Genomic DNA, 12031 nt, shown 5'->3' with positions numbered 1-12031 from the left:
ATAATCAACAACCTTCTGCCTTTACCAATATTCACAAGGATTCCTAAGCGTGTCAGTGTGAGGGTTATCAAAGCCAGCATTTGTGTCACTTGGAACAGTGGAAACCCACAGCAGATTGCATTATAAAAAAAATGTGTTTGTGTACTGGTGAAGAACAAATGTTTGTACTGGTGAATGCGCTAGTAAAGTACAGTGAGCTCCAAAAGTATTGGGACAGTGACACATTTTCAGTTTTGGATTTGTACTCCAGCACCTTGGACTTGACATTATACAATGCCTATGGGAGGTTAAAGTGCATTGGGACAAATTCACATGTTTTAAAGTAGTAAAAAGTGAAGTATTGTCACATATACCATTGACCACATCAAGCTTTTGACTCTATATGTGTTGGATGCATTTGCTGTTTGTATTGGTTTGTGTTGTTTCAGATTATTTTGTGCCCAATATAAATGAATGGTAACTAATGTACAGTATGGTGTCACTTTTGTGTGTCTTAATTTTCTCACCTATCATTATTCACGATTCATTCAGTATTATCCGTAATCATGGTAGCATCCACACTAAAGAACTGTTTAGAAACTTTGTACTCTTATTTTCAATACAAGTGACTCCAAAATGACACAATATATTAACCATTCATTTAAATTTATTGGGCACAAAATAATCAAAACACAAAACAAACTGCATCCAACAAGTTTGTAGTGTCACAAGCTTAATGTAATCATTGTGTGCTAGGAATATGGGACCAAATACTTGAATACACAATTTCTCCCAATACTTGTGTCCCATAACATGGGGGGGGCGGACAGACTATGTACAAAAAGTACTGTAATTTCAAAACTGTTCACTCGATATGGATTAAAATACCCTCAAATGAAAGCTGTAAGTCTGCACTTTATCCTCAGTTATTGTATCAGTACAGAGTCAAAACGACAACAAATGTGTCACTGTCCCAATAATTTTAAAAAGCATTTTAAAATAACATCAAATTGATCAGAAATACAGTGTAGACATTGTTAATGTTGTAAATGACTGTTGTAGCTGGAAACGGCAGGTTCTTTAATGGAATATCTACATAGGCGCCCATTATCAGCAACCATCACTCCTGTGTTCCAATGGCACGTTGCGTTAGCTAATCCAAGTTTATCATTTTAAAAGGCTAATTGATCATTAGAAAACCCTTTTGCAATTATGTTAGCACAGCTGAAAACTGTTGTCCTGATTAAAGAAGCAATAAAACTGGGCTTCTTTAGACTAGTTGAGTATCTGGAGCATCAGCATTTGTGAGTTCAATTACAGGCTCAAAATGGCCTGAAACAAAAAACTTTCTTCTGAAACTCCGTCAGTCTATTGTTGTTCTGAGAAATTAAGGCTATTCCATGCGAGAAACTGCCCAGAAACTGAAGATCTCGTACAATGCTGTGTACTACTCCCTTCGCAGAACAGTGCAAACTGGCTTTAACCAGAACAGAAAGAGGAGTGGGAGGCCACGGTGCACAACTGAGCAAGAGGACAAGTACATTAGAGTGTCTAGTTTGAGAAACAGATGCCTCACAAGTCCTCAACTGGCAGCTTCATTAGATAGTACCTGCAAAACACCAGTCTCGACGTCAACAGTGAAGAGCCGATTCCGGGATGCTGGCTTTCGAGGCAGAGTTCCTCTGTCCAGTGTCTGTGTTCTTTTGACCATCTTAATCTTTTATTTTTATGGCCAGTCTGAGATATGTATTTTTCTTTGCAACTCTGCCTAGAAGGCCAGCATCCCAGAGTCTCAAGAAATAGGACCTGATGGCTCTACTTGGTACTCAGCATAAGGCCCTGTGATAGACTAGTGTCCGGACCAGCGGGTGTACTTGTTCATCAAGCTGCTACAGGAGATAGCTTTGTCTGAGTCAGAAAGGCCCCTATTTACTCTTACAGCAATAAGAGATATGTGCCACTTTCATTTGTTTATTACATTTTCCCTCACAAAGGGTGGGCACTCTTTATGTAGATGATGTAGGACACGCCAATGTTTATTTTTTCACTCATAGAAAACATCCCATTACATTCAGTTGCCTTACAGCACATAGAAAAGCCCTGAGAAGTGTACACATTATATCAATGGTCAACGCGTTTTACATATGTAGTGTGCAAAATGTTTGAGGATAACGTAGTCAACCACTCGCCAATAAACCCATTGTGAAAAGGTACTGGAAGCAAAACGGTGCAACGTTTTTTTTAAAACCTAATACAGTATCTAAGGGGGCTTTCACACACAATTGGTTTGGAGCGGTTTTTCCCGATTCAATTTGTACTGTGGCGCGGTTCGCTGTAGGCGAGAACGCAGTCCAGACCAAACACAAGAAAATAACCAGAGTCGCGCAGTATTAATGGTTGTTTGACTGCGACCATTTGATGAAATCCACGCAGCATCATAACTTTGTATTTCTGAAACATTCTCTGAGTAGCAGCGCATTTATGAGCGCATCCGATGCAGATTAGTGGAGAGAGGGCTATACTATGGAACACCGTTTGGGTCTTTGCATGTCAAAAAAAGACACACGTCAAATAACACTATTTGACGTGTCAACAGACGTGTCAAATAAGCTTGTTGACCAATCAGGACCTGAATATAACTGCACGTCACATACATTTAACGCGTTTATAATTTTTGTACGTAGTTATTACACATTGATTACACTATCACTCATATTTCATATGTCACAACGATTCATCGATACGTATGCTATGATGCTGGTAAACTTATCTCGCGCACCTAGCTAGCTCATGGATGCAAACAATGTTCTTCCCCAAAAACGACAATCTGTTTCAGTAGCTATAGTTAGCTAGCTAACTATCTAGCTTGGTGTCATCATCTAAAATAACTAATTTATAAGACAGTTCTTATTTGATTAATGGTGGAATCATGTGAAGCTAGCCACAATAAGGATTAGCCACAACAGTGGACTTTGCGGTTAGCTTTCAAAATAAAAGTGTCATTGACAGTGATGCAAATAAATACAAATAGTAGAATTATGACGTAATTGAATAGATCATGCTAAACGAGGTTGAAATGTTATATGCAAACAACAAAAGACAATCTGTTTAATTCACACTGGATGTATTAGACTTTAGAATTGCATTAGGGGCATACTTATTTCACTGTACAGCATTTTATATATAACCTTTATTTAACTAGGCAAGTCAGTTACACCCCATTTCATTGCTTCACATTCCAACCTTGTTTGACATTATCTAGTCTAAATAAGGCAGGATTCCACCAATTGTAACCTTCTGCATCACTTTCAAAAAGGCAAACAGAAAATTCCAATATTGTGCCTAATCGTTATTGTGGCTAGCTTCATAACACATAACCCGGTTCGGTCGAGCCTCATGAAGCTAGCTGGCTGCTTATAACGTTAGCTTTGGGCAAGAGGGTTTAGTAGCTGGCTAGCTATTTCTTTTCATGAACTGAAGAATACCAGAAGTTGCGGTCCAACACAACATTCTACAATTAAACTGTTATTTGACGTGTGACTTTAAAAGCTTATTTAATGTGTCAAATAGTGTTATTTGACGTGTATCTTTTTTGACACGCAAAGACGCAAACAGCGTTCCATACTATACCGGGGATATAAACTACTGAATATTGTCAATTCACGTAGCAGTTAGAGCAAGGATTGCGTTGTTTCCTCCCGCATGTTTTTGGAAGAACAAAACGATATATAGATTTGGATACACAGTGATGCTTCATGATAATCAGATTGATTAAACGTGAGCATTTTTGTCCAAAACAACTATGCCTTAAATGGACAGGTGGTTTTGTTTAGGAATTTTAGTTCGTTTGACATTTGTGACCCGCATGTGAAACCAACCGGAACAAATTTAAAAAAACAATGTAACAAACACTCAAACTGATTTGAACTGTAGATCAAAACTGTGAAAACACCCTTATTGGCAAGTAGCTCAAAGGGGATTGGCTACGGCCCATGTTCCTTTGTTTGTTTAGTTAGATCCCTTGTAAGTCACTTGTCAGGACTTTCACTTGTCTTTCAGCAGCCCCAAACACCCCAGCTACATGCTGATGCTGTTGTATTTTGAATAATTTCTAAATCAGCCTGGTTATTCTTTTGTGGGTATGTGGCTCTCTGTAGGGACGTGTAGGTTCAGGCTACCGGACCTTAGACAGCAGTGATCGGAAGTTCTCCAACTCTCTGATGCTGGTTGAAATCCTGAAAAACAAAATGTAAACCTTTTATTTACACAGTGAAGTTCCTGTATGAAATGGATTTGAGTAGAGTTAAGAGTGGTTGAAAGTTAAAAGAAGTGGGGGCCAGATAGATTTCATGTTGATTTGAACTGGCATGTCTTTTCTAGTATATCTAATTCTATGCCAGGAACTATTGTACCTTCCAAAGGCATTGAGGAGAGACACTATCTCTTGGCGACTGAGCTGGAAAGTGAGCCGGGCGCTGCTGGATTTGGGCAGAGCCTCGATCTGTCGCTCAGAAAACAAGATCTTCAGGGCTGTGCCTAACCCCTGAGTCTGCATGGAGTGAGAGTGCATACTTATAGCATTCATAACAACCTAAGTCACCTCAATCCCTCTACATTGGTCAAGGTGTCTACAATACAATAACAATATTACTTCACTAACTAAAATAGATCTTTGTATCACCACAAATGTCTGAGCAGTCAAATATCACAGCGTTAAGAGGACTCTCCTGTTCACTCGCCTGTAGTTTGCCCCAGAGCCTGCACTTAAAGCAGCCCACACAGTCCATGATCCTGGAGATGTTGCGGAAGGTCAGCCTGAAATCCTCCTGATGTCAATGAAAAGAAAGAGAAATTACAACAGAAAGAGAAGCACAGATAGTGGTTTAGTAGTTCAACAGACATGACTACATAACGTCCATAGAGTTCAATGTGTTCTAAGAGTACTATACTGTAGGCCAATAGCATACTGACCTTGAGATTGACAGCTTCCTCCTTATTCCCAGCAAACAGAGACGTCTCGTCAAAGTGCAAAGGGAAAGACCTGAGGGGTGTTAAAGAGTTTTTCACTGCGATGATACAACACAAGCAGGTACCTTTTAGAGTACATCAGCTTTTATGTAATATGATTTTTGCTTATACATTATTTATGAAGCATATATGGAGTGCTTATGAAGACTGCATGAATAATACCCTATAGTACATTTTTATTTTTATTTTTTTATTTCACCTTTATTTAACCAGGTAGGCAAGTTGAGAACAAGTTCTCATTTACAATTGCGACCTGGCCAAGATAAAGCAAAGCAGTTCGACAACATACAACAACACAGAGTTACACATGGAGTAAAACAACATACAATCAATGATGCAGTAGAAAAAAATAAGACTATATACAATGTGAGCAAATTATGTGAGATAAGGGAGGTAAAGGCAAAAAATGCCATGGTGGCAAAGTAAATAAAGTATAGCAAGAAAAACACTGGAATGGTAGATTTGTAGTTTGAAGAAAGTTCAAAGTTAAATATAAATAATATGGTGCAAAGGAGCAAAATAAATAAAATAAATAAATACAGTAGGGGAAGAGGTAGTAGTTTGGGCTAAATTATAGATGGGCTATGTACAGGTGCAGTGATCTGTGAGCTGCTCTGACAGCTGGTGCTTAAAGCTAGTGAGGGAGATAAGTGTTTCCAGTTTCAGAGATTTTTGTAGTTCGTTCCAGTCATTGGCAGCAGAGAACTGGAAGGAGAGATGACCAAAGGAGGAGTTGGCTTTAGGGGTGACCAGAGAGATATACCTGCTGGAGCGCGTGCTACAGGTGGGTGCTGCTATGGTGACCAGTGAGCGGGGATAAGGGGGGACTTTACCTAGCAGGGTCTTGTAGATGACCTGGAGCCAATGTGTTTGGCGACGGTTATGAAGCGAAGGCCAGCCAACGAGAGCGTACAGGTCGCAGTGGTGGGTAGTATATGGGGCTTTGGTGACAAAACGGATGGCACTGTGATAGACTGCATCCAGCTTGTTGAGTAGGGTATTGGAGGCTATTTTGTAAATGACATCGCCGAAGTCGAGGATTGGTAGGATGGTCAGTTTTACGAGGGTATGTTTGGCAGCATGAGTGAAGGATGCTTTGTTGCGAAATAGGAAGCCAATTCTAGATTTCACTTTGGATTGGAGATGATTGATGTAAGTCTGGAAGGAGAGTTTACAGTCTAACCAGACACCTAGGTATTTGTAGTTGTCCACAAATTCTAAGTTAGAACCGTCCAGAGAAGTTATGCAGGTGCAGGCAGCGATCGGTTGAAGAGCATGCATTTAGTTTTACTTGTGTTTAGGAGCAGTTGGAGACCACGGAAGGAGATTGATCATCAACTACATTCAGCTGCGGGACGACTTTTTCTTGAGCAGATGTTCGGGGGGCCGGAAAATAATTTCTAGATTGCAAATTGACCGCAAGAAGCCAAACCGATATAATGTTTGACTAAAACAATTTCAAACCTTGCTTACATTTATATATGATCATATGTCTCTATTATGCGTGAGAAGACTTGGGAACAGATTTCTTGAATGAAAATCACTTAACTGATTTCCTGTTGTTTTTACCGTCTTTTATGTCCAACAAAAGTTTTACAAAAATGTGAATTTGTTTTCAGAAAACTTGGGGGGCCACATAAAACTACCCGTGGGCAAAATTCGGTCCACCAGATGGCGAACCCTGCTATAGTATGACTTTGTTTGTTTAATATGGTGTCAATATACTGTTAATTCATCTGAACCATGACCAAATACATATTTATACATTCTGCTTAGTGTTTTACATAATTGCATTGACCCAGTAATTCTTTGCCTGCAGTACACTCACTTGGCCACCTGGAGGAGCTCTAGGAGCACGCGTTTGTGTTGTCGGTCCTGGGTGGGTTGGCCAGTGTACAGCTGGAAGGAGGGGCGCTGGAGAAGAGGCAGGACTTTGGCCAGGGCACGCAGCTCGATCAGGTAGAGGAAGTAGAGGTTGCGCAGCCTCTTTGGGCCCTCGCCGTTGGTCAGCTGGGCATCGAAACGTTGTTGGAACTCAGAGACGTTGTGACCCCACTTCTTCTGGAACCAGTTGTCTGAGAGGGAGGAGGAAGGAGGTGAGACTTTGGCCCTGTCCAGAAACAACCACTTGCCCATACCCCCTGGACACTTGTAGAGATCTGAGAGGATTTGATTTAATCAGTATAGTGCCACCTTGCCCTCTGATAGGCTTGCTTACATCTTGTCCAATCCTCTCAGATCTATCTGTCTAGGGGGGAGGGGGTTGGTGCTAGCAGATGTTTCTGTGCAGGTTCTTTGATACACCCCTCATCAATGGACATATTGTAATACATATTCCCATTTTATATTCCCATTGCAGATATAAAGAGGTGAAAAGTAAATATGGTATAGGCGTAACAGTTAATCTGGTCAACATGCAACTCCATCGAACATCTTTGGGATGAATTAGAACACTGACTGCAAGCCAGGCTTAATCGCCCAACATCAGTGCCTGACCTCACTAATGCTCTTGTGGCTGTGCAAGCAAGTCCCAGCAGCAATGTTCCAACATCTAGTGGAAAGTCTTCCCAGAAGAGTGGAGGCTGTTATAGCAGCAAAGGAGGGACCAACTCCATATTAATGCCCATGAGTTTGTAATAAGATGTTCGACGAGCAGGTGTCCACATTCTTTTGGTCATGTAGTGTACCAACCAGCTTCCTCTTTGTGTGTGTGTGTGTGTGTGTGTGTGTGTGTGTGTGTGTGTGTGTGTGTGTGTGTGTGTGTGTGTGAGTGAGTGAGTGAGTGAGTGAGAGAGACTCACCATCTAGAAGGTACCGGGCACTCAGGTGTATGTTGATGCTAGAGTGGAGCCCAGAGACGAGCCTAAAGAAAGCCCTCTTTTCCACACACTGGCCTGGGAGGATATCGGGGATGATAGACAACTGAGGCTCATTGGTCAGTCAACCTAGCAGTCCTTTTCACACTATCATGTTGACTTCAACCGCACTGTGCTGGCTCCAATATTTTATTTTCTCATTGTCCTTTTCTAGCACGGTAACCAAGACAGCTCGGCACAGAACAATAGTGTGAAAGGGGTAAATATGTATCAGAACATTGTGCTTCATAATATTCATAGGACAATGAGTGGACGTCATTGATTTACATTTTAGTAATTGACAGACGCTCTTATCCAGAGCAATTAGCGTTAAGTGCCTTGATCAGGGGCACATCGGCAGATTTGTCACCTTGTCGGCTCTGGGATTCGAACCTCTCTAACTGCTAGGCTACCTGCCGCTCTCCTGACAACAGTTAAGAAGGGGTTTTGGTCAATGTTACAAGTGTTTCACTGCTTACCATCCAGCCAACTGTAAAATGTCTTCCCTGCAAAGACATGAGATTATTCATTTTATGGGATACTCATTGAGCTCAATGAACAAACATTACATGGTCCAAAATAACTATAATTGTAAACAACATGATCCTTACCATCAGTTCCTGTGGGTGGAATGAAACAATAAAAGATCAATGAAAATCTTTGGTTGCAACTTGCAATACAAAATATATACTGTATATTCTTGACACTTAGATCAATTTTAACTTATTCTTTAAAAGCTAATTATTGCATTTGAAGATTATGGAATTACTACAGTGGGTAAATCAGGTGGACTTACCACTGTAAGATACCATAGGATTTAGAGGTCGCTTCACAGTGTATGGTCTGAGGAAAATCATATTGTAGCCTACTGTTAACATCCAAAATCTAAATTGCAATGCCACTTCATTGTTTAAGTGGCAACTGATTCATATCCAAGGGAAGCATTTATGAACATTTATAAGCATTACAACTCATAAGCATGTATGACATGCATAAAGCATTTATAATGACTTATTCATGAAAGTTATTATAAAGTGTAACCAAGTCTTACTTGAAGCAGTTCTCCTCATAGATGCTGTTCCAGATTTGCCAGGCCTCTGGCCCCTTGTATCCAGTGAAGCGCTCTGGATTTAGCAGAAGATCCACATACTGGGAATCAGGAGACTCCTCATCTTAGAATAAAGAGCGTATGAATGAACCTTCATAAAGAGGATGAGTCTGTTGCATCTGTTCTACCATACTGCAGCCTACAGCACAAGAGGATGCTAAGAGGATTGAAGATTTAACATCCCTCTTGAATGAAAGGCTGTTGCCTCAGGCACAAATAATGTTAAGTCTAGCTGTCCTTCACAGATATTTGGACAAGTTTAACATTCAAAATATTGAAATTCTACAAAATCCTTCACTGAGAAGAGAACATGGTTAGCTTACTTACCATCAATCACACAGAATCGCTCTGCCTCGTCATCATGCTTGTTCCATTCCAGGAGGGCCTGCCTGGTCTCCTTACTGCACAGAGAAACAACCACAAGGATGTCAAGCTATTGATCCAACACAAGGGATGAAGTAGTATCAGGCCCGGTCCTGGCCGTTCTGCCGCCCTAGGAGAGACAAAAAATAGCTGCTTTCCGCAAAACTACAATAGTCCCAATAACCAAAATACGTATTTTCCAGATGTTGAAATCAGGTTCCTTTTCGGTTCTGAATGAAAGTTGAAAAGATGATTGGGTCAGATTTGGTCCAGAATCTACGTTCAAAAGATGTCGGTCTGTGCTTACTGGGGTGTAGCCTACAGCGTTGGCCCGCAATATAATTGTATGAATGCCCATCCATGTGGTAGGACTACCATTTGTAACAGGCAGTTGCATCGACTTAATTAGTCCTGATTACTGTGACTAATCACAATGACTATTTACGCTCTGAATATCAGCTAGCCAACTTTATCAGGAGTTATCCTGAGCCTATTTGCATTGAGAATCAATGTGTTTACACAGCGGGAAATTCAAAAGTATATTATTTTTGCTCGTCAAAAATGTACAGATACAAACTTGAAACCCACTGGTCATGACAATTTGCACACAGGATGAAACTCCTGGACAGCAGTTGTAAGTAGCCTGATTGTCCATTCCATATTGTCAAATTTACTTTGACCTGGTTTTAAAATATGTTGATTGTTAACATGTCAGCGCATGATGCTTTTTTTTGGTTGTATTTTACCCACTTTTCACCCCAATTTTGTAATATCCAATTGCAATCCAATTACGATCTTGTCTCATAGCTGCAACTCCCTAACGGTCTCGGGAGAGACGCAGGGCGAGTCATGCGTCCTCCGAAACATGACCCGCCAAACAGAGCTTCTTAACACCCGCCGGCTTAACCAGGAAGCCAGCTGCACCAATGTGCCGGAGGAAAAACCGTTCAAATGATGACCGGAAGTCAGCCTGCAGGCGCCCGGCCCCCCACAAGGAGCTGCTAGAGCGCGATAAGGCAAGTAAAACCCCCTGGCCAAACCCTCCCCCAACCCGGACAACTCTGAGCCAATTGTGTGCTGCCCTACGGGACTTCAGGTCACGGCCGGTTGTGACACATCCTGGGATCGAACCCGGGTCTGTATTGATGCCTCACAGCACTGCGATGCAGTGCCTTAGACCGCTGCACCACTTGTAAGGCCCAGCGCATTTTTTATTATTGGTCGCTATTTGAACGGAGAAACCTGCATGATGTAAAAAGTGTCAGTTTAATTACATTATCATACATTTTATCTCCAGTCTGTAGGCTACAGAAAATACCACATAGGATAGATTATATCTGCTACATGTTTTATGTTCGATTATGTTTTGATGAAACGTTGGTAGAGTGCCGTAGCGATTAGTCTGTCCAACAGCACCCTGGAGTGGCACGCTGGGAATGGACAAGCAAAATATTTTGTGCCCCTGCCTTTGACATAGTTGGCACTGTTTATCACAGAGCGGCATCAGTGCTCACCTAGAAAGCCCATATGCTTTTTGAGAGAAATTGTCATTGTTTTTGGGAAGAATTATGTGAGATTTTATTTGTTGTTGGAGGTGCGTCTTGGTCAGTTTAGCTCATAAAATGCCACCCTCGTCAATCTGCCGCCATCGGCGGCTGCCTAATGCTACATCAGACTCTTCATAGAACTCGTACCTTACCTGAGGGAGCTGTCCACTGCTCCAAGCGTCTCAGCCTTCTCACACTCCTGGTTGTTTGCTTCAGCTGAGTACTGCACGCATACACAGAGACACAGACACATACAAACGTAGTGCAACTGTTTTAGCACATTTACAGTTGAAGTCAGAAGTTAACATACACCTTATCCAAATACATTTAAACTCAGTTTTTCACAATTCCTGACTTTTAATCCTAGTAAAAAATCCATGTCTTAGGTCAATTAGGATCACCACTTTATTTTAAGAATGTGAAATGTCAGAATAATAAGAGAGAAAGATTTATTTCAGCATTTATTTCTTTCATCACATTCCCAGTGGGTCAGAAGTTTACATACACTCAATTAGTATTTGGTAGCATTGCCTTTAAAGTGTTTAACTTGGGTCAAACGTTTTGGGTAGCCTTCCACAAGCTTCCCACAATAAGAATTTTGGCCCATTCCTCCTGACAAAGCTGGTGTAACTGAGTCAGGTTTGTAGGCCTCCTTGCTCGCACACACTTTTTCAGTTCTGCCCACAAATTTTCTATAGGATTGAGGTCAGGACTTTGTGATGGCCACTCCAATACCTTGACTTTGTCCTTAAGCCATTTTGCCACAACTTTGGAAGTATGCTTGGGGTCATTGTCCATTTGGAAGACCCATTTGCGACCAAGCTTTAACTTCCTGACTGATGTCTTGAGATGTTGCTTCAATATATCCACATAATTTTGCTTCCTCATGATGCCATCTATTTTGTGAAGTGCACCAGTCCCTCCTGCAGCAAACCATCCCCACAACATGATGCTGCCACCCCTATGCTTCACGGTTGGGATGGTGTTCTTCAGCTTGCAAGCCTCCCCCTTTTTCCTCCAAACAGTTATATTTTTGTTTCATCAGACCAGAGGACATTTCTCCAAAAAGTACGATCTTTGTCCCCATGTGCAGTTGCAAACCGTAGTCTGGCTTTTTTATGGCGGTCTTGGAGCAGTGGCTTCTTCCTTGC

The 12031-nt window shown here is 41.3% G+C and overlaps 1 protein-coding gene across 1 annotated transcript in view; it reads right to left on the bottom strand.

The window, feature by feature from the left end:
* Nucleotides 1-3443: 3443 nt before the first annotated feature.
* Nucleotides 3444-12031, bottom strand: part of ero1a (endoplasmic reticulum oxidoreductase 1 alpha) — a 24257-nt gene continuing 15669 nt past the window's right edge. The window contains exons 5-16 of the mRNA XM_029714104.1: nucleotides 11033-11103; nucleotides 9298-9371; nucleotides 8914-9034; nucleotides 8659-8705; nucleotides 8474-8482; nucleotides 8342-8368; nucleotides 7809-7901; nucleotides 6836-7082; nucleotides 4951-5020; nucleotides 4719-4805; nucleotides 4392-4528; nucleotides 3444-4214 (exon numbers count right to left, since the gene is read on the bottom strand). Of these exons, the coding sequence (XP_029569964.1) occupies nucleotides 4154-4214; nucleotides 4392-4528; nucleotides 4719-4805; nucleotides 4951-5020; nucleotides 6836-7082; nucleotides 7809-7901; nucleotides 8342-8368; nucleotides 8474-8482; nucleotides 8659-8705; nucleotides 8914-9034; nucleotides 9298-9371; nucleotides 11033-11103 (1044 nt within the window). The 3' untranslated portion in view covers nucleotides 3444-4153. The remainder of the gene's footprint in view (nucleotides 4215-4391; nucleotides 4529-4718; nucleotides 4806-4950; nucleotides 5021-6835; nucleotides 7083-7808; nucleotides 7902-8341; nucleotides 8369-8473; nucleotides 8483-8658; nucleotides 8706-8913; nucleotides 9035-9297; nucleotides 9372-11032; nucleotides 11104-12031) is intronic.

Source organism: Salmo trutta, chromosome 25 (assembly GCF_901001165.1).
Source record: "Salmo trutta chromosome 25, fSalTru1.1, whole genome shotgun sequence".
NCBI classification, from domain to species: Eukaryota; Metazoa; Chordata; class Actinopteri; order Salmoniformes; family Salmonidae; genus Salmo; species Salmo trutta.
The sequence above is the reverse complement of the archived record's forward strand: the minus strand, read 5'-3'. Positions and strand labels throughout refer to the sequence as shown.